Here is a 21,238-nt window from a genome sequence, read left to right on the forward strand (position 1 = left end):
GTTTTGCAAGAGCCTTTAAAAATCTTTTAGACACAGTTTCTGACATAATCGATTTAATTTAATCCATGCAGATCAAAGGCTGTTGGTGTAACTCCTGCTGAAGCTCTTCACGTCGTTCAAGTTTAATTTTCAGTTTCAATTTTTTAATCATGCAGATATTTCCATCACATTAATAGAATAAGAGTTGCATGGTTCGAGTAACTCCTTTGCGATAATTTAAACTAATGAAGTTCAGCTTGGCTGTAACAATTGCAATGTGTGTTGGAGACTAAATTACTTGATAAGCTAATTTTTCAGTTAAGTTTATTATTTTAGAGAAAAAACGTGAAAACATAGAAATGAAGCTGTCTTTAAGAATATTTATAATTTTTCTAAGCTACATGTTACCAAGCTATCTTAAACTGTTTTTTCTTGCTCAGTTGAAAGTCTAGTTTTAATAAATTTCTGAGCAATGCTCTGATTGTAGCTTTGTAGTGATGTTTAATTTAGTCGTTTTCATGCATGAAGCGTTCGCATAGAGTTCAGTTTCACAGAGTCCATGCGAGGAATTAAGCTTGTGGAGTGAATAACCTCAAATACTCAGTGCTTCGAGTCTTACACCCTTCAGCCCTTGTCATGTGACTGAACGTCACATCGTAAGGTCAAAGCGTGGGAAAAGCGAACAAATAAAACTAATATAACTTATATGAAGAAAATGACAAGCTTATATTGCTTCGTTTTGCAATATTTCGCGCAGAGTAATTGTTGCGCGGAATTTCAAGCTAAACGAAAGTGAAATGAAAAGAAGAGACGTTTGATTCGAGATTGTTTCATGTTCGGTGGAATTTCAGTCAGCGGTTGCGTGACTATTTTCGTCCATTATCACTGTGCCAAATACTTTTTGCTAACGAATATCCACAAAATGCCGCACCAAAACGCATCCAAAGCTTCAAAATAAGATGTCATGCCCAAGGAAAAACAAAGATGGTGACATTTATTCGTCCCACTGGCAACGAGTGACGATGATACTCAGGTAGGCGAGGTTCATTTCCGGCTATGCGCAGGCTCAGGTTGATGTCGCTTAACCGGTCGTTCGATCGAAGACTCAGCGCCTATGCAGGGCTAAATTTGCGTTATGTCGCCAAGGGTTTTAACAGATGTAAAAGTTGTCGATATCCAGAAACGAAAGGTCCCGAGCAAACATTATGTAAGTTAACAGTGATATATTTATGATTGCATCTAACTGTGGGTCGTTTATCAGCTAGTAACTCGTGATCTGATATAAGACCACCGATATACAAACTATTATCCTCAATATTCACGCAGTCAACTCATAAAATACAACACTAATTCTGTTGTTGTGCAAATGACAAGTGAATCCGCTACTAACTTTCAAACAGAAGCTGAGTGAGTTAGTCAAAGGAATGATCGGACAAACACGATATTGTATTGTTTTGATATCTGTAAAGTCGCTCTCCAGTATCATGGGATTTCCTATTGATTGAATCAACTTACTGGTGTTGTGTGCTTAAAGTGTAAAGATAATTCTCAGTTTCGAAAACTCAGCTGGGTACATATGCTTCTGATTTACAGCTGTTGTAACAAAAATGGGGCTGTTTGCCATAGAAATGACCACTACATTCCCTTGTGAAGTTTATTGAACACGCTTGTTCCCTCTCATGGTTGAGTCTTTTTCATGTGGTATCAACAATGACAAAGGAGGGTGGAGAGGGGGGAAATGTTTCATTAATTATGACATTATAGCTAGCCAAGTGCATTGTTTGAAACATTAAAAATCTCAATAACCTGTGTCCTGTCCAAGACTATGGTGTAATTACCAATTCACGGCTTGAGACTGGGCTTGTTGTCCTATATCATTCTGCAGTGCTAATAGCAGTTACTCTTGACTAGTAATCTCTATTGATGTGGATCCTTCAGAAACTTGTAACCAGGAGATAGCATTGGTCACTGATGAAAGTGTCTGTTTAACCATTCTACATTGAAAAAAAAATACAGTATTTAAAAAATTCTGTCTCATGATAAGCATACCTTTTTACAGGTTTATGTGATAAATGTCACTTGGTCAGATGGTAGTGTTAATGTTGTCTACAGGAGATATAGCAAATTCTTTGACCTTCAGGTATGTTAATTTTCTATTATATGAAGACAGAAATGTAAATGCCTCTTGACTTGAATTTAATAATTCTTCCTATGAATATTTTTTTCTTGTCTTTGGTAAGCTCATTCTTTTCCACAGACCCTTCTTTTTGGCTAAATATTCCTCTTTTAAAAATGAAAATAATATTGTGAGTGAATGCACACAGTAGTTTTAAGTCTAGAATTTTATTTAGTTCTCTCCTCCACCTAGTCAATAATTATGGTAATTTTATAGGGTAAATAATGGAAACCATTCCCAACATGCTTCAATTTCTGAGAGGTTACATTGCAGTTTGTTTCCCCATAACTTACAGTGTACCTTGTTTTTGTTATTGTTGTAGATCCATGTTTAATACTCCTGCAACATTAACCCTTCTTGTTCCTTTTGATTTAATCATCTTCCTTTAGTGATTGTTTTCTTTCTGTAAACTACTATGTTAGGTCTCCTTATATAAAGCTGCTGATAGATGCAATATTGGTCAGCCTTGCTTTATCACATAATGGTAACAATGCTTTCAAAATCCTTTGCCCTTGAATTCTCCCAGTTATGTTATCCTAATTTGAAATATTTGGATAATAAATTTTTTAGTTGCTATTGCTTAACAGACTAAACTTTTGGAGGAGTTTCCTCATGAAAGTGGTGTAAAAGATCCTTCGAAGAGGATTTTGCCATTTTTGCCAGGTTTGCTACAGCATTCATGTAGTTTGGATGATGCCAGTAAAGAAGTTATCACCATATTTTAATCTGTCATTTTGTTGTTGATGTTCAGGAATTGGTCAATAGTCTCCATGCTTTTATGTGGTTCTTATAGCAAACAGGAAGTTATGAGAATATGGGAAAAGTGTATCAGTTACAGGATGTTTAATTGAAAGACACTGGTAAATTTCAAATGCTCTCCAAACTACTAAAATGCACCTGCACTATTGGAAATAAGATTTGAAACAATGTGTGCCAATCAGAGTTTTTGGTGGTTTGGAATGACAGTGTGCAAAACCTATGAATAATTTTCATATACATATTATTATTATAATGATGTATATCATTATATATTATAACAATTATACATGTTATTATATATTATAATGATTATACATGTATATATTTGTAAGAAGGGAGTTTCCCTAAGCTCTTGTATTTGTATGAACTTCGGGTTAATTATGGACTATCCAAATGTGTGTGATGAATTGTGTGATTTGTATGCAGGTAAAATTATATTTGGAAGAAGTCATGTGCGAGATGTAGCATTACGTAGAAAGGAACCCATTGGTGAATATTGTAAGGTGGGACAAATTTCAGGAGTGATCTGAGTTCTCTTTAGAAACCTTCTGTTTTAACCTATGAATTCCCAGCCTCCTGTTTTCACTATTATTCTCTTACTTATTGTTAAATACCTCTGGCAAAGGTATACAATGTTTAGTTTGTGTCACCATGCAGTCTTTTTTATCTGTACATGTACTTTGTCAACCTTGTGCAGTATGTGGGCCTTTTTTTCCTTGGAACACTTGGCATGAAGCTTGTCATTAATTGATTATTATAATGTTAACATATTTCAGGAGCTAATCTCGCTACCACCCAAGATATCCACTAGTGGCACTGTATTGAAGTTCTTTGAGCCACAACCAGAGGACATAGACCTTCCATCTAAGGAGTAAGTTTGTTTTATGTTGGTTACTTAAGTCCAGTAATTTCATTGCCATTTGTTTTTTAAATATATTTTAGATGAAAAAGGAAGAAATTTCCTAATATAGTATTTATTTTCAATGGACAGCTTTTTAGTCAAAGAAAATTGCAGGAAGATTATAATGAAATTTGAAAATTTTATATTGACCAGTAATGAGATTAGACTTAACACATATACTAAGTTTAAGAAGGGGAATGGGTAGATGGTTTTTCAAGCAAAATTTATCAAGAGATTTGGAGATTGGAACCAATAATCCCCTGTCAAATAGGTATGGATACTTTTTGAAAAAGTGGTAAAAGCTATTTCATTTAAAGTAATTTTAAACTATTTCCTCTTATAGGAAAGACAAGAAAAGAAAGGAAAAGGATTCAGGTACTTTTCTAGTTCAAGCATTTTTGTTTGAATGCAAACTTGGTTATGAGAGTGCAAGTTTTCATTTTTCTTGATGACATTAAGACTAGTAATTGTATGAGGACTGAGTGGAGTAAAATTCAGGGAGTAATTGGGTGAGTTATTTTAAATTGGCCGAGAACATAGTGTGAGGTCATTTGGAAATTACTTGCAAAATTACCCCTGAATTGTATGATATAAAGTGCAATTACCAATTAATTCTATCAATAACAAAAATGCAAGAAACTCTGCATTGAAAATTGTCATATACAACCCAGCTTTTATCTGGAAAGAAATCTTGCACACCAGACATGAGATCTGAGTGGTACTTATAAATACACCACAGACTTACTCAGTGTAAGATCCTCTTAAAAGCAGAGGTCATGATTAAAATTGTTTGTTTTCTTTTCATAAACAGCTGACCACATAAGTGGGCCAGTTATGTTGGAACAGTATGTGGCCATTGCAGATTACAAAAAGCAGAATAGAAATGAAGTTAACATGGTTGCGGGAGATATTGTGGAAGTTATTGACAAGAATGAAAATGGTATGGAACTATAGTAACCCTTAAATTGCAGTGTAAAGGGGAGATGTGATTTGAGGCTGTACACACGAAATCTTTACACATGGAATCTTCAAACAACTCTCCATTCCAACTTTATCTTATTTGAAATTATTTCTTGGAAAAATTATGATGAGTCATTGTGATATCTGTTTTTTTGTGCTTGACTGACAGTTGACCTTTATCATTAGTTTTTCAAAGCTGGTGCTTTTTTTAGTTGTTTTACGGTCTGAGATAGCTGTTCCAAATGAGGTAGAGTAAATATCTGCTTGTCAAGTGACCAATAGCTACATAACATTTCTACAATGCTTGTCATAAAATAATAGTGATACTTGTCTAAACCTGTTGAAAACACCTCTTGGTTAACAATTTTGTGCTAGAAGAGGAATGAATATTAGCTAACAATCCTAATCCTAGGGTAGGAGTATTGTTTGTCATGTTTTAAATCTAGGAAATATTAATTTTACCATTACTCTCACTCTCTGGTTATTGTGGAGAACAGCTCTCTGAAAAGACCTGTCCACCAACTTTCAGCCAACTGTTGGCTGACAGATAACTAAGGGGCCACTGACAGGTTACTTGTTGGCCAGTAAAAAAATTTCAATTGTATATTTCTAACAATATACCCACTCTTGTGACCTAATCATTCTTTGATAAGCTGGGTAATAGCTGCCAGGTGATATTCCCTAATTTAAAATTCCAGTAAGATGATATTCTTTGTTTAAATTTTACTCTAAGAAATTAGATGCTTTTGCTGTTGTTTAGGGAGATATGTTTTTGGTTTGTAATGGCGAATTTTGGAAAGTCAAAAAGCAATTTGCAGGGGTCCCAAAATTCATCTTGATCAAAGCTCAATTGAAAGTACCACCCAACAATTATCTAGGTAACTGCTTGATAGAGGTTTGATTGCATTATAATAACCATGCAGACGATTGTGGCAAGATAAAGTTTAAGCTTCAACCAATTAAATGGCACACTTCTCTCTTCTCTTTATAACTTTCATTTCTCTCTTGTCTGTGTAACCTTCTGTACAGTCAAGCTGTCAAAATTAACATTAAGGGGTTTTTCAGCAGGCTATACATTGCTATGGTAGCTTTAAACTTGGGAAGTTGATCATTGCTTTTAACTCATAACAAGTGGTCCATAAATTGCCTTAAACCAAAGTAAAAGCAGCTATAAAGGTCTATTTTTTTTTCAAAGCTGGAATACTTTTGGCTTTTGTGAGATTTACCTCAATTTAATGTGATTATTTATCAGGTTGGTGGTTTGTTAATGTAGATGAAGAGCAGGGTTGGGTTCCAGCAGCTTATCTTGAGCGTGAGGATGGCAGCTTAGATGAGTCTGCCAGTCAATTAGTGACTGAATCAGGAGGTAAGTTACCTTGTTGTACCAAGCAAGTGATCAACCTCGATTCTAATGGTGTATAATGGTATTTTATAAACACCAGCCACTTTCGGCTGGAAATTATGCTCGGATATTTGTCCGCCAAGACTATCTACCTGTCAGTGAGAATTTCTGTGAGTGAAGCTCAAAGAAACAGGTACATGTAATGTAAATTTACGAACATATTTTCGAGCCGTATGGAGACTTACGTGTTTATTATTCTTCAAATTGTTTTGGAACGGATAGAGAAAACTGGATACCACTAACAACAGATGTTGACATCTCAGAGCGACTTAAATAACAACGTAAAGTTCGAAAATTGGGGTGCAACATGTGAGGATTATCACTGGATTTTACCAGTTTAAGTTGAAGCATTTAGGGCTACGGGACGCACCCGAGACAATCACGCTCGAACAAAACTCTTTGATGGAACATTAGATATATGTCTGCAGGTCTGAACGTCTTTCTTTCAACAATAACAAACACCTCCTCAATAATAACAACAGCTTTCATAGCCTTTACTGTGTCATCTTTAGCAACAACCACAATCACAGTACCAGATACCCTCAATATCAGTTATGATCTCCGTGCCCATCGTACCCATGAGACTTGTTCGATCCTATTTGAGTCTTCCCTTCTTCGCTACTTATCTTTATTTTTTTTTTAAGAGAGAATGATTACAACAACAACCTACAAAGCAGAACTCGATGATGAAATTTCATTTGAGGTTGGCGTTTTAGTGACCGTGATAGAGAAGAATTTTGATGGATGGTGGCTTATTCGGTGAGTACTCTCCATGAGTACTCTCCATAATATTTACATCAATTGAATTGTCGTCAAAGCCTGAAATGGATCAAGCAATATACGTTGTAACTGTTAGTTATTAAACGGTACAGAGGAAAATTAAAGAAAGGTGTGCTCTGTTTGTAGGAGTGATAATATGTGAATGGTCAAGGCACAATTTTCATAACGCCCTCTTATGCTTTTTCTTAACACTCTTTAAGGTATCAGAATCGCGAGGGTTGGGCGCCAGCCATGTACCTCAAGAAAGCTGATCCCTCTCAGCTTGAAGCCATACGACATGGTTCAGAGTCTTTAGCGAGAGAGAAAACGGCAAGCGTGGCGAGTGGTGTACAGAGTGCTTCTAGACTTCATGGTATGGATTGCTTTTCAACTTCAACAACCGTCCTGTTAAAAGAAAAATGAATATCATTATATGTGAACTGCAGTTTAAGAAATGAATATGACAGCGATCTTTGCAGTAATAAACACTACTTAAGCAGTAGTGAAAGTAAGGCCTGAAAAAAATTCAGGCCTTTGTGGGTTTATGGTTGGCTCAGGCCTTATTGTCACTACTGCTTCAGTTGTGTTAATTTCTGCGAAGATCGCTTTCAACTTCATTTCTTAAACCGAAGTTCACAAATATGATTTTAGTATATTCACAGTCACTAAATCATAACTTCACGGGTTTATTTGGTAAGAATTAATATAATGACCAGCTCCCAGATGCCAGGCTTGTTATTTCAATTGGCAGAGCATTGCACCGGTATCGCAGAGGTCATGGGTTCAAATCCTGTGCAGGCTTGAATTTTTTTCATTCATCCTTTTCAAGTGTTGGAATTTTCCAATTCGTTCTTTGACGTGCATCGTTACCAAGCTTCATTTCGCGTGTTTGCTTTTTTGTAATTTTGCATCCTCTAAACAGGCTCCAACAAAACTGGAACGAAAGGTCGGAAAGTGCCTCCAAGGAAGGCTTCGGTAAGTCTTTAGCATAAAGACTCTTTTAATAATATTAGAGAACACAATCTATTGTAGACTTTAGTGTGCGGCGAAACGAAATTTCCATGTCTATCTCTGTTTTCTCATTGAGTTCGAATAATTTACAAGAAGAATTTCTGGGAGTAAATTTGTTACAGATAAATTTCTTTTTTTTTTTGAAGAGTTGACTTAGCCTGACCGATAAAACTCCTTCGATTTAGTCTCTGAGTGTCCGAAGGCCGAAGTCTTAAAGCCAGTCCTTCATCTTTTTTCACGTTCCAAAAAAAGTTGTTCAGTTTCGATTCACTGGGTTCTTTTCATTCCTTGCAAGACTTGCATCTTATGTAGGTGACTCGGTCACCTTCGTTTCCAGGGCCTTTCTCCTGTTACGTGCGTTTTCTTGGCCGTCATGATTGTTCACACGCTATTAGGACACTCTTATCTGGGAGTAATTATACTGAGATAAGTAAACTAACACACATACATTGTGCTTGATCTCCAGGTCAAAAGGTCCAAAAAGTTGCCAGTTCACATCACAAACATGTCGTACGAGAAAACTATGGCTATACGCGATTCACCTACTCCAAAGTCTCCTGAAGTAGAATATTTTACCGTTGGCGACTTTCGTTCATTGGGTGTAGAGGGAGCGTTAAACTTTACAGAAGGAATGTCTGTGGAAGTTGTCGAGAAAGCTCCAAATGGATGGTGGCTAGGAAAAATCGGTGGAGTAGAGGGTTGGATACCATCCTCATACCTGGGTAAAAGATTGCTGGAGAAACAACAAGCCAATAGAGCAGAATCTTCAAATGCCTCAATAAACATTCCTAAACCCTCCCCTCGTATTCCAGAAAAAATTCCAGAGGGTAACGCTACATTTTTCACGTTAGCAGATTATAATGACACTTTTGAAGGTGGCATTTCCTTCAAAGAAGGGCAAACAGCGCAGTTAATCGAACAAAATCCGGATGGATGGTCATATGTTAGAATCCAAGGCAAAGAGGGCTGGGCGCCAACAAGCTATCTTGTTTCAAGCACGGAAAAAAAGTCTGCAGCTCCTCCTCGACCAGTCGCCCCTGTAAGCGCAAAGCCGATTGCAAAACAAATGCCGAACATCGCGTCATCTCAGTCTGGAAAAGGTGTAAGTTATGCTCAGTCGCAGCAAAGGAAGCCGTTACCAGTTCCTGCAAAGAATACCACCAAAATGGCTGTCTCTTCACTGAATTCAGTTCCTAAGAAACCTGATCTTCCGGCCAAACCTCAAGTAAAACCACGTTCGAAGATCTGGCCTCCAGAAGTGTCAGTGAAATCATCGATTACGAAACCAACTCGTGTTCCTGTGAAACAGAACATCTTCTGCAAAGCCTTAGAGTCTTTCTCCTCTGAAAATGGTGAAGGTTTATCGTTTTGTACTGGAGACGAATTTGAGTTTGTAGAAGACTCCAATAATGGGTGGTGGTTGGTCAAGACAAAGGGTGGAAAGGAAGGTTGGGTACCAGCATCATACTTAGAGAGGGTGAATATTAAACCAGTAGCGCCCAAAAGACCAGCAAAACCAGACCCTCCAAAGAAGGTGCAACACCAAGATACGAAAACTGTTTATGTAGCTATGGCAGAATACGCTGACGAAGGGGATCAAGATTGTATCAGCTTTAAAAAAGGTGATCGCATGGAAGTGCTTGAAATGGATGAGGGAGGTTGGTGGTTAGTTACGATTGGAGGAAAGTCCGGTTGGGCGCCATCAAATTTTTTGAAACCTTTGGAATGAACTGAATTCAGAGTAAGAATGATTCAAAAATGAGTAACAGCCAAGGTTGAAGGACTTCTTAATTTCTCAGGCAGCATTAGGGCCCCGTCCACACGCATCCGGATATTTTTGATTCTGCAACTTTTTCGTTGCGGATTGGTCTTTCGTCCACACTTACCTGGTGACGGTTGATGAATCTGCAACTTTTTGAAACACTTCTCAGAGTGCAATACGCGTTAACGATTGAATCCGTCTATTTTAGAATACAGGGTAATTTAGTATTATCAACTGAGTTGATAACGTAAATTGGCCACCATGAAGAGTTTCAAAGCTCGCGTTTCGAGCGTTTGCCCTTCGTCCGAGCGAATAAGGAGGGCTAACGTTGTCGACATTTTTGATGGTTTTGGCCGCTCTGCTCATCGTGATTTTAACCAATAACTCGACCTCATGATTTTTCCAAATAAAGGACTCTCCTTTACATATCTTTTGTTTGATTGTGACATCTTTTCTCGTACTTAGCCAGTCTTCCAAGCGACACGTGTTGAAACTTCAAGTATAAAAAAATAGGCTGCTAATATTAATCGCAGCCTCAAGTCTCTTGATAGAGCACATGCTCTGTTGGAGAAAGCGTTGAGATATCCGGATGCGTATCGAATTCATGTGAACGGACTAAAACGATTCGAATGTGGTACGTGTGGACGCGAATTTTCATTAGACCCGCATCGGGAAAGTTGGGAATCAAAAAATATTCGAAGAAGTTTGGAAACTGTTTCTGACTCCCTTAAGCAAAGGGAGCTGACTTACCTGTTGGCGTTAAACTAGTGAGGGGTGAAACAGTGGCTTTTTCATACTATTAGATCATTTCTTCTCATTAAGAGATCCTATTAGTATGTCGGTGTGGGTTTGAAATAAACTGGTGACATAATGCTTTCTCTTTTTAAAATTTTGCCGAATTATTGACTTCTTATCAGTTTAACTCAAATTGGAACAGGGTTAACATTAATAACTCTTTTGTTAAAGATGGCGTTACGGTTAGAAAAATATTTTTGGCTGCGCCTCGTGTGCCACTTTTTTGTTCTTATTACATTTTGACGTCATCTGTGATCTATTACTGAACAGACGCACGGCAACTTGGAATCTATTTGTTTTATATAATAAAGAATTTAAAAAGTTTTAATGATGACGTCATGTATACGTCTGTCCTCCAATAGATCATAAATGAGAACCAATCAGAATGCATGCATAACTGAACTTATTATATAAACTCTCATGAAGCACGCTACAATAAGCCAATCAGAATCCCTGTTAGAATGGTTCAAATAAACTGATTAGCTGTACAAGACTAAAGCTGTCAAAAATGTCAAACCATCAAAGTTCATATTCTGCAATAGTTTACAAACTAAAATAGCTCGGCATGTCGAATTTAACACTTTTGCCTGAAGTTTTTTAGTTTCTAATACAGGATCTGAAAGTGAAATGTTCAGTGAAATTCGGCTCAGTCGTGGCTCACAAAAATACGTAAGTTATTTCACATGACAAGTAGAAAACAAACTGTTCAAGGCGAGTGTATTATGAATGAACAACAGCCGAATTCACTAAGACAAAAAGATCGCTCGGAATGACAGCGCCGTAAAACTCGGTTGCAGTGACTGATCTGGCCTTCCACTCAACGCATCGGAAAGGTAATCAGGGCAAGCTCTTATTTTTTCACTTGAAGGGTAGTCGATTTAGTTCCTGAGGCTTGCTCCACTGCGATGACCGAAGATCGCCATGATTAGCTAGCCGCGATAGACCTTAAGTCGCTCTGACACCGTCATGATTAGTATGAATTTTAACAGTTATGCCAGGTTATATTTTTCATCATTCCTGTTTTTTTCTATTTGAAATCGAAACTTAATATACTATACAAGTGTTAGCTGTATTTAATTTTTATTACCGTACGTAAACTCGCAATCTAACTGAGCGTGAAAACCGTTAAAAAAACTCGGACTGTCTATCTTGTTTTATCTTTGAAGATTTTTGTCTCTGCTCACATTACAGTAACGTAAATTACTGCGCCTGGCATTTTTGCAAACCTTTGCTCGCTTGTTCCAAAATTTCACTTTTAATTAACTAAAGAAAAGCTAGAAAGAAGTCCCGGAAAAGGTCGGACATAGTACGATTTGGCAGATGGCGTGACAGCTTTAGCTCAGTTCTATGCTCTATACTCTCATAGAGCACGCTCTTTCAACCAATGACAGTACGTGTTATATCCGAGCTTTATTATAATCAATGATAGAATTTAGCTTTAGTTAGTGGGAGATCAAACTAGTTTATAAAACTCATGTCATGTTACCAGCTGTTAATTAGGTGAACAACCACCAAACTTACAATAAACACTGAGCTTTGGGGCGAAGACTGCGAGTCTGCCAAGCTTAGTAGACCTTACTTAATGCGCAGGAGAGGAGACTAGCCAAAAGACCTTCTCTTCCCGGCCAGCACTCGGTCCAACTTTAGTGAACCTTTAGTTTAAGGGAGTTTTCAAAACATTCAATCGAGAAATCAATTGTTTGCTGCGTTTCGAACAACCCGTAAGAACGTCTTTTGTTGCTCATCTGTTATACCTGAGTTATAATTTTTTCGGTCATCGATGTTTTTCTTTCGGTAGCTGCCATAAGGAGCCCATATATCTGATGATCGTTTGTATGTCATTGTCCAGTTGAACACTCCGTTATACTTAGAGGGCTCGGGTGTTGTATAATGAGAATTTTCCTGAATAACATAAACCCAGCGCTGATTGGTTGATCGTTGTCTAGGTAATTCACTTGGCATGTCTCTTCCATGCAAAATGACGGCGTCACTTTGACGCAATAACTGTGTGTCGTCAGTAAGCTCATCGCAATTCAATCTCTGTATATTCAAATTTTGTTTTCCCCTACACAAACAGGTGCCATATCATGTTGTGAGTCTCGGAATATTGTATTGAACTGTCATAGCTACGCAAGGCTAACTTGAACTTCTTTGTTTACAGCTCAAGACACGCGTTAATGTACAGTCACCCTAAAACACATAATGAAAGTTTTTGGAGCCACCAAGGAAACTTTATGCTCGGAAGCAGGGAAGGAGAGCTAAAATTTTCCAAGGAACAGATGGTTTTTGTTATAAGACTGTAATGGTCTTTTGATTGATGGTCTCTTTCCTGGCGATTTTTTAATTCTAATTTAAACCTTACGCAAGATGAGAGGTTTATCGGTAGATTTTACATATATTACATATTTCATGGTTAATCACGCAAAAACGCATGCTTCCCCCTCATCATCATGACATAAATCCATCTGGAATAATATGGTGGCGGAAAAGCGACGATCTCTCATCAAAATCGTGTATTTTTACGTCGAAACAACTTTGCGCCAACACAATGATCCGGTTACTAGCAACTCAATCATGGTTAAGTGATACGGAAAATGTTAAACATTCCAAGCATTTTAAGAGTTTGTCGACTTGCGTCGACGACGAATAGGAAACGCCGGACAAACCTTACCGTGGACCTGCCACAGGTATCTCACGGAAAAAGCGACTAGCCCAAGCTGCTTAGCGCAAAATGCGCCACAATGCCCGACAAAGTGAAAATAATCCCCATTGGCTGATTACGAAGGTACTCCCACTGGGCCTGTAAGATTCTGAAGATGAAAAGTTCATAAACCGCCGCCACTTTGAATAAAGCTCTTCTGGCAAAATGATATATTCAAATATCTTCAAATTTTCAAAAAAACAAAAGTTTGACCGAAGATTGGCATTTAAAAAGAAACGTATTTATCAGCTATAGATTAGTTTTGGAACTTAATTTAAATCCGATATTTCATCCTTTAGAGTAATCGTCCGCCTAAGGAAGTTTTATCTAAGATTGAATGTGGTCGACTCTGTCGTTTGCCAGATATGCTTGATATGATTTTATAAGATCTCATGCAAATAATTGTAAGCTGTGTGCAAGTCCATATTAGTTATGATAATGGGACAATTACTCGGTCTGAGTGATAACAAAATAGGACGACTGCGCAGCGGGAGTCCGATTTGTCTATCACAAGTATGATTACAGAACTTATCAATAAAGGGCAAAATTACTGAGCGCTGATTGGTTGAGAGAGAGGGCATTTTTTCTTAATCGAGGGCATTTTTAGTAATCAAGAGAGGGCATGATTACCTGTTAATGATTGGCTAATCCGTTGCATAATTTTGCCCTTTATTGATAAACAAGTAATCCCATGAGACCTCGTAATATTAAGGATCAATTGCACTTGAGTTTTCAAAATTTTCCAAATTGCCCTCGTCGCTTCGCGACTCGGGCAATTTTGGAAAATTTTGAAAACTCTCGTGCAGTTAATCCTTAATAGTACTTGGCCTCATGTGATTACCTATACTAATAATATACATGGAAAAATTACTCAGTTCTGATTGGTTAAGATAAATGCAGTTTTCAGGTAATTCAGTGCAGAAGAGAGTTAATTCAGTGCAGAAGAGGGTTAATTCAGTGCAAAGAAAGAAACAAATCAGACATTCTGATTGGTCAATAATCAAAGAAACTCATAGATAGCCAATCAAATGCGAGCCTTGGATGGCGCAACAAAATTTGAAAATTTGGGAGCGAAACAATGGCCGGCGTTTTAAGTAGGTTTTCCTTCGCCACCGCAGCTGAAAAACAGCTTAAACAACGAAAACACTCTAAAAAGCACTGCTTTTTGGTTGTCAGTTTGGAAAAAGTGGTGTTTAGAGAGGGGAATTGCCAAGGAAATCGAAAATTACGAGCCGACCCAGCTTAACACTTTGCTCGAGCGATCCAACGCCGAAATTAAAAACAGTCATAGTTAAACCTCGGAAACGACGATTCCTAACTGAACTATTCCTTGAACTGTTTAGTCGGACTTTGAACTTTCTTGCACCTTAAAGATGTGAAGATATCATTGCCTATTATTGTTTTGATCCTACGCGGTTGTTTTGACCGAACGCACGGTCTGAATAAATTATTTTTTGCACTTGATGCGCGCGCTTTGCTTATATTTAATTATGATAGGCCATCTCTTATTTTTTCATGTATATTATTAACACGTAATCACATGAATTTTCTCGTGCAATTTGGAATAAACAAGCACTTGTTAATTTTTTCAAAGACCTCAAATTGCACTCGCCCTACGGGCTCGTGCAATTTTGTTAGTCTTTAAAAAAATTTACTCTTGCTTATTTATTCCAAATTGCACTCGAAATCATGTGATTACCTATACGAACTGGACGACACGAAATCTTAAAATTCCGAGAAAAGAAGAATTGCCAAGTTATGAAAGAAAGGGAAAACCAAGGTTGTGATTGGTTGACTTAAACTACAACTTTGAATGTGATTGGTTAATTTAAACAACAATTTTGGATGCGATTGGCTTATTGGACCAGCTGATAACAAACTTGGAAAGTAAATTAAAGGAAAAACAGGAGCTGTTTTGAACCAATCACAATCGGGAAAATTTGTAATTTTTATGATTAGTCCAGTTACACAATTCCCTGCTGAGAGCATTATGTTGATGGGCAGAATTACCTCGAAAATGAAAGGGGAAACTTAAGGGCATACAGGAAATTTACACAGTAACAAAAACAAAGGAAAAGAAAAGAAAACCATGGGAGTATCTTCATTACTTTACTTGGCTGGTGAAAACAGTAATCTTTTAGGACGGATCTGTTTCGACGGCTTTACATATTAAGCATGCATCTCAACCCTTAAAAAATCGACGCTAATTATGATGAACTAGACCTCTTCCTCAACAAAACTGCTACTCTTCATTAGATACCATTTTACTGCATCACTGCGTTGTTATAAGCAGAATCCCACGCAAAGACAACTTGCTCAGAGTTCATGTAGATAACCACTGTAAAGAAGTCTAATCGTCTAGGCCATTATCATATCAAAAGGTATTCCAACAAACATCTCCCGTGAGCCATTTATTATGCTCCGAAGAGGGTCGTGAAATGTAATTTTAAACTGAATACGTTATGCTTTTATTCATTCTCTAGAGAGCGAGTGAGTGTGTTGGTGTCGACAAAGACAGCTTCTTCAATTTCAGTGACATATCACAATGGAAAATTTCATTTTACATCATTGGGATAATCAAACAAATACAGTCGCGAGGTTAAGGACCTGTTTGCTTGCCAACTGCGTTGTTAATGCTATCGGTCTGTTTATTGCAAGTTTTGGAAACGCCGTCATCCTTCTTTCTATTTGGCGGACCAAGTCTCTGCATTCACCGTCCAACACTTTGTTGTTCGCTCTTTCATTAACTGATTTATTAGTTGGAACCGTGACACAACCACTGTACATTATAACACGGGTGTACTTTCTTGTCACCGGCAAAGATGGGCCACTGGCTCTGATGTCTGCTTTTGATGTCATTTCAGGCAGTCTGTCGGGAGTGTCATTTATCACCGCAACTTTAATTAGCGTGGACAGGTACCTTGTACTTTTATTACACTTGAGATATAGATGCCTGGTAACAAACAGAAGAATTTGTGTGTTTATCCTCGGCTCTTGGTTGTTGTCAGGGACATGGGGATTCATCTGGACGCAAGACATTCGATTATTTTACTTTCTTGGGTTTGGTTCCTCAACGACATGTTTCTCTATCATACTTTTAATGTATTACAAGATTTATCAAGTAATCAGACGACATCGTCGACAAATCAACAATCAAGAAAACCTCAAACAAAGTTCTCACTCAATTGCCAGCAGAATCAGCTTTCCGAGTTACACTAGATCGGTGGTAAATACGTTCATTGTTTGTGTCCTTCTCTTTCTCTGTTATTTCCCTTATCTTTGTACAGCAGCTGTCATACAACTTGGTGGACTCAGTACGGCCAAGAAGATATCTTTGGAAGTTTCTGGAACGATAATCTTCGTAAATTCTTCTCTGAACCCGTTCGTATATTTTTGGCGAGTAAAAGAGTTTCGAAGTGCTATTAAAAGTACCCTGCGGCGATTGACAAACACTCGGATGCAACCACCTAGTAGTTAACACTCCACAAAGAGATTTTAGCATTGCAACTAACCTTTTTGCCATGCAAAACACTGTAAAAGTACATATGTGACGTTCGTTAAAAAGATCATTGTGGTGAGAATATTTTGAAAAAAGTGACCTCCAATTTTATGTTCAATTGGCGCTCAATACCAGAAAATGTACAGGGCCTAACAACAATTTACCGAAGCTCCTAAGAATCACGGAACAGATAATGTCTGCGGACAAATATCCAAGCATCTCTTCGCGCCAAACGGAGGCTATTGTTTATATATCATAAACTTGATATTTACACTAGACCTAAATCTAATTCAAATAAATTTTACATGAGAAATAAAAGTAATCAAGTCTAATAAGTTGGTTATAGCGGGTTTCGCCCATAACGAGTTTCGCACATATCGTTTCGCCCAGAACGAGAATGGTTTCGCCCAGAACAATAAAGGTTTCGCCCATAGGTAAAACTTCTACACTCTCACTCGGAAAACGTCAACCTTATAAACGTTTGTATGCACAGAATGAAGAAAAGTGACTTGACCTGAGATCATGAAATTTTGAAACGAACAAGTTACTGTTGAAACGAACAAGTCAATTATAGCTTTCACTGTGGAGCGGGGATTGTTAAGGTAATTCGCGCACGAAATACTGCAGGGACGTCCGTTTGTCGTAAAAGCATTGCTATGATTTTTTTGCATCACTTTTCTTCTCGAGAATTAAATTAAACGCTTTTGAAAACACTTGCGCGTGGAACATATCATCGTTGCAAATCTTTTGTACACGGAAGATAAGTTCCGCACGCCAGCTTATGAATATATGTAAATACGGCTTCGTGAATACTAAAACAAAGGAATCGAGAGTTAAAGATTGTATTTCTGACATAGGTAACGGCAACATATAATTGGAAAAGAGATAGAAACTAGTCAAGTTCATGAGTGCGCGCGCGTGGAATAGCTTTACTACTCCGACGAAGCGTGCGGTACGAAAGCTTTAACTTAAAGGAAATTACCGTCTTGCACAAAAAATCTCAATCAAACCTTATCAATAGAATTTGAAAAGCTTACTCTTGCAAAAATATCTCACCTGTTCGCTTATCAATAGATTTTCACTCTTGCAAAAAAAATCTCACCTATTTATGCCTGGGCGAAACCATTCTCGTTATGGGCGAAACGCTTCTTGGGCGAAACTCGTTATGGGCGAAACCCGCGGATACCAATAAGTTACACGTGTATCCTTTAATTTATTGGGAAAAAAAATAGCACGGAAACAAAATATGAGCCTCTGTAAGAGAACCTGCCACATATAATTCTATCCCTTAGTAATTTGCTACATAATTCAAGCAGTTCATACAATAAACACTTTTGTGACACAAACCCCGCTCTGAGGGGACACATCAAGGGGGTATATACATTTTTCTTTTCAGTCGTAAGCCCGTAAAAATTTACATGTTTAAAATTTTTTTGAGCCATGTCCTATCACAAATTTTTTCTCCAGCCATAACTAGAACCTGTAATGAATGATACTAAACCTACAAAAGCCTAGAGGGTGTCTGCTTTTAATCGTGAAATCCCCGCCTTCAAATCACTTTAGCATTCATAGTATAATTGATTTAAAAAAGCTAGTAGCTGAATGTCATGTTTTGTAAAGCACCATCTGTGTAGTTAAATCGAGTGGACAAGAGCTCTTTTGGTAATTGACCGATTCTCAAATTTTCCGTAAATCTACGTCAGTTTTGCATCTGATTGAGGTATTTGGTACATGAATAGAGAATAAATCAATTTGGTAATAGCAGTGTAGTCGTGAAAACGTCTAAATATTTAGACGGTAATTCAATATATGCACAAGTTATCAGGTTAACTTATTTTAACTAAAAGGCTACTTAGTCTACAAGAATCATGTACAAGAGTTTGTAATTTTATACTTCAGATCACGATTCACTGGCAACCATTCTAATCTTGAACAAGTTGCTGGTTGTGAAACGAAACTGATCAAAAAGGAACTAGAGTCTTTGGCTCATAATGTTATTTTCCCCTTGACCATCTTCATGTCCAGCATACAAATGTTCCTTCCTCCATTTAATTCTTCTGTTCTGGAACCAAATCTTGACCTGAGTCTGGGAGAGATTTAACTCCCTGGCAAGACGCTCTCTCTCTGTACCGACAAGATACTGCTGACGGTCAAAAGCTGATTCTAGCCGGTTTAACTGATCTGAAGTGAAAATGGTTCGTTTACGACGCTTCTTTATCTCCGGTTTGTCTCTTAGTCCAATAACCAGGTTACCTGACAAAAAGAGGACGTCAACAGCTCTATTGAAATATACTTAAAAATAATAGCTCTAATTTTGGTTAACTGTTGAATTTTTGTTTTTTTTTTTGATAATATTGCTAACGAACAGAAGCGAAGACAGAAAAGATTCAAGTACATAAGTGCATACCCAGTTGCAGACTGAAGATGGAAGCTTTAATAATAATTATGCTCTCGGTTTTGTCTATGGTTTATCAATTTGACCTTAAAATCTCTTGAATAATGACTTCAATTAAGCGAAAACGTTTTGTTCCATCTATTTGCCATATACACAATTTGCAATTGGTCTGTAATTCTTTCAAATTACAGACCTTTTTTTGTCTTTGATAAAAAAAAACTTGTAAATGTATATTAGCTTTTCACCACAATTGACCTGAAAATTATCATCTTATGTGTGATAGATTGTCCAAAATGATGTTCCAAGCCTTCCCTAAGGTCCTTAGGTCCTTTACTGCTTTTGCACTTTCTCTTGAGCTGATTTTCCATCAAAACACCCAGGAACGTGACGGTGCACGTGGTTTAAAAAAAACGTTGTTGAGTTTTTATGGACCAGGCTCAAGGCACAACCAATTCGAAGATCGCCCGCCTAAGAAGCAACTGGAACTGAGTCAATCCAGAGAAAGCATAGGGTCTTGTACTTATGAACAGAAAAGCCCCCTAAAAACTGTGTTAATAGGTCTGGATTCGAGTTTGTTATTCTACTTTCTCTTCCTCAGTATTGTGCTTTTGTTTCTGTCTAAAACAACTTATTATGACTTCTTTTGTCTAAATATGAATACATTACAAAATAATTGCTATGATAGTTTTTGAAAAGTGTACGCCAAGAACAAAAAGGACCAACACAGAATTCAAACTGTTCGGGGAATCGCAAATTCATTGTTTATTTACCGCGCCACGCAACAGTACAATATCAATAAATCTGAGCTTGAAGTTTCAACATTGTACATCGTAAAGATGATAATGAAAACAACAATACTTACGTTAATAAAAGAGGTACATGTAAATTCAGAATAAAGAAACGAAGAATTCAAGAAAAAGAATGTTTTAAATAAAGTTACTTACCATGCTGTCTGCTGTGAGATGTTTGACTGAATGGAAAAATTATCTGTTGGCTGGAGAGATTACAGTGAGCCGAGGGAACATAAAATCGAGAGGGTCTCGAAATAATGCCGAATGCAGATGGAATGAAGGCCGAGGGATCTGCTTTGGAGTAAACGCCTGAGTCCCGTTCCATCTGTAGTTGTAGTGAACTGGCTTGTAATCGCAGGTGAGATTCGCTTGAGTTTTGGCACGAAAGAGGTACTTGGCACCCATGGCCACTGTCCCGCTCCTCTAGGCAGCTTGGGTGTGGACAAGAGCAAAACGAACGATACGAAGACTGATACATACTGAGTGGCTGCTTCTTGAACATGGACGAATACTTTCAACCTCAATGTCCGAGAAAATTAATACTTGCTTGATTACCGCCAGCCAATGCGTCTATGAAGATCTAAGCGGAAAGTAATTCAGTAGCTGTATTTATGACAAACTGTTGCCAGACAACTCAAAACCTCTTGCAAACACGTTAGCAACTAAATCCAGCAATGAAGGAAATGCGCCAAATAACATTATTATAGAGCATTTACTTGATGAAAGATGTATGATGAAAACCAAGAATGCATCCTTAAAAGTACATCTGCATTTATCTAGGCGCTTTCAAAGTACTTCAGTGTTTTGGAATGATGATCTGTGGCTTTGAGCAGGGCCAATTCGTAGTCCCGTTTGCCTGCAGTTCTCTCGCCAGGTTCGTTCTTATTTTAATAGTTGTCCATGCATTTGTAACTTATTTAATCTTTTTTTAATGATCCATAAACGTGTAACCTCCTCTGATAAGGACATCATTTCATCTGAACACCAAACCAAAATTTAATATGGAATGATACGAAATCTAACTCTTTCACGAGATTTTCCTATTCCTGTAGTTTAAGAAACCGTAACCTGTGTTTCCCAGTTCTGGGAAAGGGCTCCATATTGTCGAAACATTGATTTTAACTCAGGAAACTGTAATAATTAAGAAAAAAGGATCAACAAATAATTCAGCAATCACGAATTTGACGATTCTCGCAACGAGATCACGTTCAGGATTCACATGTTCATGATGTCACCTGACATGAGTGGTATTTCTGGTCTTATGACGGCTTAATTACGTTCCCTTTTGTTCTCCTCTTTAAAAGAACGATCACTCCGTTCAGAAAATACATCTGGGGCGACAAAAGTA

General features: G+C 37.6%; 3 protein-coding genes across 3 annotated transcripts; 2 read left to right on the top strand and 1 right to left on the bottom strand.

The window, feature by feature from the left end:
• Positions 1-1,050: 1,050 nt before the first annotated feature.
• Positions 1,051-10,598, top strand: LOC131772587 (SH3 and PX domain-containing protein 2A-like). The gene is made up of 12 exons (XM_059088531.2): positions 1,051-1,186; positions 2,039-2,119; positions 2,743-2,818; positions 3,341-3,417; positions 3,691-3,785; positions 4,159-4,190; positions 4,627-4,755; positions 6,028-6,141; positions 6,822-6,936; positions 7,158-7,309; positions 7,859-7,911; positions 8,414-10,598. The coding sequence occupies exons 1-12, from the start codon at positions 1,115-1,117 to the stop codon at positions 9,674-9,676; spliced, it is 2,259 nt and encodes a 752-aa protein (XP_058944514.1). The 5' UTR covers positions 1,051-1,114; the 3' UTR covers positions 9,677-10,598.
• Positions 10,599-15,750: 5,152 nt separating this feature from the next.
• LOC131772573 (histamine H2 receptor-like) lies at positions 15,751-16,683 on the top strand. The gene has a single exon (XM_059088508.1). It carries the CDS (start codon positions 15,751-15,753, stop codon positions 16,681-16,683), a length of 933 nt encoding a protein of 310 aa, XP_058944491.1.
• A 1,259-nt stretch (positions 16,684-17,942) lies between these two features.
• LOC131772606 (homeobox protein DBX2-like) lies at positions 17,943-20,446 on the bottom strand. The gene is made up of 2 exons (XM_059088565.2): positions 20,044-20,446; positions 17,943-18,957 (listed from the first exon to the last, which is right to left on the bottom strand). The coding sequence occupies exons 1-2, from the start codon at positions 20,390-20,392 to the stop codon at positions 18,677-18,679; spliced, it is 630 nt and encodes a 209-aa protein (XP_058944548.1). The 5' UTR covers positions 20,393-20,446; the 3' UTR covers positions 17,943-18,676.
• Between the last annotated feature and the right edge of the window lie 792 nt (positions 20,447-21,238).

The sequence above is a fragment of the Pocillopora verrucosa genome, chromosome 1 (genome assembly GCF_036669915.1).
Source record: "Pocillopora verrucosa isolate sample1 chromosome 1, ASM3666991v2, whole genome shotgun sequence".
NCBI lineage: Eukaryota > Metazoa > Cnidaria > Anthozoa > Scleractinia > Pocilloporidae > Pocillopora > Pocillopora verrucosa.

What these genes read in the sequence shown, in the direction of transcription:
- LOC131772573 (XM_059088508.1), top strand. Translation starts at nt 15,751, where the DNA reads ATGGAAAATTTCATTTTACATCATTGGGATAATCAAACAAATACAGTC.
- LOC131772587 (XM_059088531.2), top strand. Translation starts at nt 1,115, where the DNA reads ATGTCGCCAAGGGTTTTAACAGATGTAAAAGTTGTCGATATCCAGAAA. An exon ending in GATTTTGCCATTTTTGCCAG is followed by an intron (nt 2,819 to 3,340) that starts GTTTGCTACAGC and finishes ATTTGTATGCAG; the next exon opens with GTAAAATTATATTTGGAAGA. An exon ending in TGCCTCCAAGGAAGGCTTCG is followed by an intron (nt 7,912 to 8,413) that starts GTAAGTCTTTAG and finishes CTTGATCTCCAG; the next exon opens with GTCAAAAGGTCCAAAAAGTT.
- LOC131772606 (XM_059088565.2), bottom strand. Translation starts at nt 20,392, where the DNA reads ATGTTCAAGAAGCAGCCACTCAGTATGTATCAGTCTTCGTATCGTTCG. An exon ending in ATCTCACAGCAGACAGCATG is followed by an intron (nt 18,958 to 20,043) that starts GTAAGTAACTTT and finishes TCTTTTTGTCAG; the next exon opens with GTAACCTGGTTATTGGACTA.